This window comes from Cebidichthys violaceus, unplaced genomic scaffold (assembly GCF_023349555.1).
Source record: "Cebidichthys violaceus isolate CVI_PGR_0920_01 unplaced genomic scaffold, fCebVio1.0.p SCAF_48, whole genome shotgun sequence".
Classification (NCBI taxonomy): Eukaryota; Metazoa; Chordata; class Actinopteri; order Perciformes; family Stichaeidae; genus Cebidichthys; species Cebidichthys violaceus.
The window spans coordinates 349,057-356,002 of NW_027176683.1; the positions used below are offsets into that span (position 1 = coordinate 349,057).

The following is a 6,946-nucleotide window of genomic DNA, read 5'->3' on the forward strand; positions in this document are numbered from 1 at the left end:
AACACATCTGATTGGATTATAAATGGATTTTTATCTGAATCATTTATCCTTCATTCAGTCTGTGGCGCTGCGGGTTGTCAGAGGTCAGCTGTTCTTATCTGGCCTCAGCTCTGAAGTCCAACCCGTCACCTCTGAGAGTTCTGGACCTGAGAGGAAACGACCTGAAGGATTCAGGAGAGAAGCTGCTGTGTGACCTTCTGGAGAGTCCAGACTGCAGACTGGAGACTCTGAGGTCAGTGAGGGGGTCCGAGTCAGTCCGTGCTGGTTCAGCAGTGTTGTTAATAAAACACAGGGCGGTTTACTCACAGTGAGGGTTTCCCTCCTTTTTCTCTCTTCAAGACCAAATAATCAGAGATTTTACCATCGAGTGCAGTTCCTCTGATGTTTCCTTTCTTTCATTTCTCCGCAAACAATAAAATAAAAGCTGACAAAGCAAAGCCAAGCAAGCTTTTACAAGTCGTGGGATTTCACAGTAGAGTGAAAAAAGGTAGTTGGTTTTGTTTTCCTGTGATGTTATTTCCTCTAATGCACGCTCACAACATGAAGGTGACGTGATCATGAAGCAGATTAGTTGCTTCATATTAGGACTATGAAGCTGGTTAACTCAAAGAACCAACAATTATTTAAAACTTGATCCATAACTTTTGGGGTTGTGTTCCTCCCAACAGGTTGGATGACAGGTTGATCACTAAGAAACACAAACAATGTGAGTATTGAAAGAATGTCCCCATTCAAGCTATTCTACATTAAGTCTGATCTTAATGAGCCTCATCGTAACAAAAAGTATCTTCTGTTAGAGCTGTTTGAAGAACTTTGGCTGCTAATGTTTCTCTTTCTCTTCTTCTCTCCATCAGGTGACGCCGACGGCAAACTGGATGTGAAAACGAATGTTCCCGACAAAGAGGTGAGGGAGCAGCAGTTGAAGAGCGTGAAGTTTATTTCTTGAGGTTTCCCTACTGAGTAAATGTAATTATTGTGTACCAGGGGAACAGAGGGCAGAGAACTGTGGCTTGTTACTTGATTTCTATTCAAATGACTAACTTTGTGCCTTCTTCATTCCAGGCTCCATTCTCATTCTCACCTGAACACACAGCTGAATCTTCATACAGGTAATCCTATGAAATACACTATTCCAGCTTCTTTCATGGTTCATCAAGCTGTGATTCTAAACGAAGGTCTGTTGTCTGTGGGCAGCAAGTCAAAACAGGACCTGGACCTTATTTATAAAACTGTGTAGAATCCATATAAATAACTAAAATCGGATTAATAAAACTGTGCATGCATTCATTCACGGTTCAGGTACTGGTTCAGGTGGCTTTGAACACAAAAGGCGACATTGAAACGATGACGAACTGACAGAAGAACAAAGAGTCTGAGCCGGTATATAAATAGAGAGAGGTTGATGAGGGAATGAGATGCAGGTGAGGAGGTGGGCAGGGATGAGGGAAGTGGGAACAACATCTCAAGAACAATTGTCTTGTGAGTATGTTCACAATAAGCAGTACATGCTGCTGATGCTCCATAATCAAGAAGAATCTTCCCGGTAATGTGTCTGACCAATGACAGAACAGCTTTCTCTCACATGACATTAGTCTCGAACGTCGCTGTGTGAACACAAAGAAACCGAGGAGCAAATGCAACCACTGTACGAAATGAGTCTCTGAATCGACAACAAAGCAAACAAACTACGGGTCTGAAAACGCCCTGAATAAGAGCGGAGTTGTCCCCTGGGTGTCATCACGCTTTACACTACGATCAGTTTCCCTGTGCTGCACATGGACACCTGTGAGTGAAAACAGATCATGTGACTAACAGGCCAATAGATGCTTCTTATATTAACTCGTCCTCTCCGTGTCCTACAGGTTCAGGTGTCCTGGTCCAGGTGTGTTCCAGTGTTCTTTGACTAGACTGGTGTTTGTTATGGCTCAAGAGGCAGAGCTGCTGTACAGGACTGTCCAATGGGACGAGGGCCTCCTCCAACCAGCCGGCAAGAAGGCCGCAGGGCTGCTGTTCGACATCAAGAGTTCTGAGGATGCTGCAGTCTGTCAGCTCCACCTCCCACACTGTGAAACAAAGGACGGTAAAGACATGGCTGTCTTCAGTGTGAAGGAATACATTACCAAAACTACAAAGAGTTGTATTAATGCCTAAAACTAGCTGCATCTGGTGACATGCAAAAAAATGAATTATACTAGATGAAAGAAGGTGAGATTAGCTGTGGACAGACACAGAGGTGCACACTCACTCAATCACAGGCACGCATGAGACCAATCGCATGATTCTCCTGGCAGAGAAAAAAATGACAATTTGAACTCAAGTGGTAAGAGATGAATTGGTTTGGGATGAACCTGTTTCATCAATAATAAATAAAGGTTTAACAGCTCTTTACTCCCACAGCGTTGGTCTTTGACGGCCTGTTGTCCGTCGTCCACATCACCGATGATGGAATGACAATCCTGGAGCCGCTGGAGATCACGGAGACTCATGTGGTGGTGAAGGTCCCTAACCTCTCTGCTTTTGGCCTGGTCTGGGATATCGTCAGGAGGTTTCTGAACATCAGGCTGCCAATAAGGGGCCAAGTTCTGCTGTTCCTCCGACCCCCGCTCATCAGGCATCAAATTCTCAATGTGTTTCTGCTGCAGGACAACATCCCTTTGCATGAGGTAAAGCTGTCTGTCATATGTGCTCACCAGCAACTTAAACTCTTGTTTTAAGCCACAGCTGGTTCCACAAAGACGATTCACACTTTGCTCTCGTGCTGTGCTAAGAATCAAATCTATCTGAACTGTAAATCTTCAGATTGTTTTGTTTTTTGTAGTTTTTTTTGATTCTCTCTCAGCATGTATTTCCATCTGCCACTAACATTCGTGATGCTTCTACCAGATGGCATGAATAGTAAACACAACACAGAAAAAGATTTGCTGAGATGGATCATTCAACTGAGAGGCTTTACAGGCAGAGTGAACGTTATTAAAATCAACTTGTGTCACAGTCACTTTTTTAAAAATGGACTAGGTTGGTTCCAAAACTTAAAAGAACACTTTTGAATCTACAGACAGAGAGAGAACGGCTTCTGGACTTTCAGTATTTGACGTCCCAGTTGAAACCAGTATTTTACTGGGTTGGAAGATGAGAAGCTCCCTCCTGGATGCAAACTGAACTTCACATCATTGAATTTGATTTGTTTAAAACTGCATGACCAAAAGAAATGTGAGAAAATGGAAAACGTTTCCTTCTCACCACTTACCAGAGTTCTTATTCAAGACAACCTTGGTTTTTAATTATGGGCTCAAAAATGAAGACGTATTATTTATGATCTGTATGATGATGAAATACTAGTGACTTTACAACAATTGAGGGATTCCTCCCTGTTTCCAGCAGCACACTTTTACAGATGTTTCAATCCATGTGGTCACAGTTCAGTGGATCTGTAGAGAGGCCAAAAAAAGGAATTGTTACAGAACAAATTTAAAAAACTTTGAATCTTCCATAAAGGCAAATAACGATGATGTTCTGGTTCTATAAAAATGGGAAACAGCACTCTGAATTCAAATGATGAAGATGAACATTTGATAACTCATCTCTTTTCTTTAGCCTTTTAATAGTCACCATGAAGACATGACCCGTTTGTTTGCAGTGCTTGGGGGGTTTTATCTAGAAACATTTATTCTACGCTTTTATTCATTTATTTACAGTATATCCTCATAATTATCTTTTTAATTGACTGTAATTCTCATGTTTAGATATACTCTACACATAAATTTACTGTGACTATCTGAGATTAATCTAAACTAATATAAATGTCCCGTTAACGAAGGTTGACAGAAGACAACAACCTGCGAATTACATCGAGAGCTCCTCCAACTGTCTGCTGGACATTGGTAAAAGTTACAAAGTCCACTGTGAACCTGAGGGGTTCAGGATCCAGCCTAGGGTGAGTCAGGTCACTTCTACCCTTCTAAGGGTCTGTGTCCACATTCAGTTTTATTCCTGAGCACCAGCATCTTTTTTCACTTTGTGTCTGTGGCAGTTCCCTTAGCTGTTAGCTGTTAGCTGTTAGCTAAACACACCGTCCAAAACAATAACAGTGGGCTGCAGAGCAGTGACCGAGAGGTACTCAGCAGTGGGTGTTCTGGTAGTTCCATTAGCTGTTAGCTAAACACCCAACTGTTATCCCTCCACTGTGTCTCCATCCTCAGAGTAGTGTGTAGTGGCCTGTGTCCACATAGCATCTTTTCCTGAGTGCCAGCGTCCATTTTCAATTGTTCCCAATGACATTTCTTTAATGCAAATACAAGTTTGGCTGCTGATTCACAATCAGAGAGGTAGCAGATGCACATTTTGACTTCTGGTTCTTGTTTTCAGTCTATACTATTTGACTCGAGGTATGGACCAAATTTCCATCCGACATTTCAAGTTTACCTGACCCCCACCACGGAGACAGTGACTTTGTCGGTCCAGGACGAAGAGAGGAACCCAGTCTGGGAGCATCTCGTATTACTGGAAGGTAAAGACTATCAGACACCCAGTGATGGACGAGAGTAGAACAGATGTGTGCGGCTCTCATGAACATTCAGGGAGCTCCACATCTCATATCAATCTGTATTGAGGCTGCAGTCTTTATGCTCCATATATCTGGAACAAAATGCAGGACAAAATGCAACTCTTACTTCTGTCAAATGAAGGCTGAAGACTTTCCTGTTTATTAACACTGTGCTGTAACTTTAATGAGTCTATTTTATACCTGTTTTATGCTATTTAGCTTGTTTTTATTTTGGCTCTTTAATGTATTTAAATGTCTTTTTATAATGTCTCTTTTGCATTTTGGGCTTTTGATGTTTCATGTGAAGTGCTTTGAATTCTTGCTGACATGAGCTAAATGAATAAACTTGCCTTGCCTTACATGTACGGGTGCAAGGGATCATAAAGCTCACGGTTCAGATCGGAGTCACGGATCTGATCGGCACAACAGAAAACAGGGAGCACATATAACTTTTAGAGATCTCTGATCACATTGATCTGCTGCAGATTACCGATCATAGATGATCCATGTTGGCAGATAGGTTTTTGTTTAGTTTTGTTATAGCAGCTGGTCTACAAGACTCCACCGTCCAAAGAAATCTATTCAACCGCTCTGAAGTCAGAGTAAACCATCAACATGTTTCAATTTGATCCTTCCACACAATTCAAATGATTAGGAAATACAGACTGCATTTGAACACATCACGAACACATCATCATTACCTGAACAGAGCCTGAAGGCATCATAATGGAACTGAATGGAACCTCCGTACTTTAGCCGTTAGCGGTGCGGCTAACGTTACTAGCTCTCCTCATTTCAATTTCAACATGGATTTGTTGTTTACATGTAACCAGAGATCAGAGACACAATATTGTCTGTTTGTTGATTATGTAACACATAAGAATATTTTCTTGGTTATCTTCTAGGTCCAAGAGCGGAAATTCATCAGACAAATGTCTCAACTCAGGACAGGGTCCCGGCAGTGGACAGGGTCCCGCCAGAGGACAGGGTCCCGGCAGTGGACAGGGTCCCGGCAGAGGACAGGGTCCCGGCAGAGGACAGGGTCCCAGCAGACCAGAAGCTGTTCTCAGTTCGGACTGAATTCATCATCAGAGCGTCTGATCCTGTCCTGAACCAGCTGCTGGATAAACTTCTTGAGCACGGAGTGATCACTGACGCTGAAATGCAGTCGGCCAGAACAAGAAACAGAGCAGATAAAGCACGAGACGTGATGGACACGGTGAGAAGAAAGGGATCTGAAGCCTGCTCAGTTCTGATCACTGCTCTCTGTGAGGTGGACCCGTATCTTTACACAGCGCTGAACTTCAGCTGAAGATGAACCAAGAACTGTGGAGTGATGATGATGATGATGATGGGGGGGAATCTCTTCAACAGTTGTCCCACATGACTTATTGTAATCTTTAACGGTGCACAATACGAGGATACACAGGGTTTTGTTGGACTGTGGAATAAAAGTTTGTACGTTTTTAAAGTAAAATGCATCAATCTGCTGAACTTTGAGAGCAAAAATAAGAGGCTAGATCTATGAAGAGCTTTGTGCTCTTGTTCCATCAGTGGTGTAATGTAACTCAGTACATTCAGTGTTTCAGGATGTCATGTTGTTGGGAGTTGAAATAAACGGCGACAGTGGTGTGCAGCCACAAAGAGAAGTTTGTTTATTCCGGCGCTCCTACATTGGTGACCCTGAGTCTACTGGACGTCTCCAGAGACGAACATCATGGCGCACGCAGTTTAGCTCAAGCTGCCGGAGTTTTGGGAGACGCCAGCATCCGTCTGGTTTGCTCAAACTGAAGCACAGTTCGCTCTCAGAGACAGAAATACTATTATGTCGTAGCGGCCCTCGGCAGTTCAACAGCAGCCAGAGTGGTGAGCATCCTCGAAAATCCTCTAGAGAAGGACAAGTACGGTGCCTTGAAAGATCACCTGTTAAAGACTTTTTTAAATATGCAATGCTATTGTGAAGTTAGTTGACTCCGGACAGCTCGGTTTACTTGTATACGTTGTGATGCAAATAAATCTGCGTGAACTGAAGAAAATCCAATCTCTCTTGTGTTCTGTGGGGGTTCGTTACTGAGTTCCTAATAGTGAGATCCTGTGGTGTCTCACTACCAGTCAGATAGATAGTTACTGAGCCAGCCGTTAGGTAAAGTCAAAGAAGCGGCTCATCAACGGGGGAAAAACCACAACATTTGGCGAGCCAGCCAGGAGGAGGACTCCACGGGGACCGTGCCCGAGCGGGGCGACCTTTGCTCTCTCACAAACTGAACATGTGCTCAACATAAAGGTAAAGCAAATGTTCTACATTGGTGGTGTCGGTCTGTGAGGAGGAAGGGACGGCCCGCTCGGCTAGATGGAGGCTGAGTGCAATCACGGCACTCAGCCTCCATCTATCACCGCACTGGG

General features: G+C 43.4%; 1 protein-coding gene across 3 annotated transcripts in view; it reads left to right on the forward strand.

Moving 5' to 3' along the window:
• Positions 1-6,584, forward strand: part of LOC137887080 (NACHT, LRR and PYD domains-containing protein 12-like) — a 33,559-nt gene extending 26,975 nt beyond the window's left edge. For 2 of the 3 annotated variants that reach the window (XM_068729854.1, XM_068729855.1), the window contains 9 exons: positions 59-232; positions 669-706; positions 855-904; positions 1,063-1,109; positions 1,863-2,080; positions 2,398-2,663; positions 3,818-3,934; positions 4,366-4,507; positions 5,449-6,584. In XM_068729854.1, coding sequence (XP_068585955.1) covers positions 59-232; positions 669-706; positions 855-904; positions 1,063-1,109; positions 1,863-2,080; positions 2,398-2,663; positions 3,818-3,934; positions 4,366-4,507; positions 5,449-5,855 — 1,459 coding nt within the window. In that variant the 3' untranslated portion in view covers positions 5,856-6,584. Of the gene's footprint in view, positions 1-58; positions 233-668; positions 707-854; positions 905-1,062; positions 1,110-1,299; positions 1,786-1,862; positions 2,081-2,397; positions 2,664-3,817; positions 3,935-4,365; positions 4,508-5,448 lie in introns of those variants that run through there. The other variant, XM_068729856.1, reaches the window with a different exon arrangement.
• Positions 6,585-6,946: the final 362 nt, after the last annotated feature.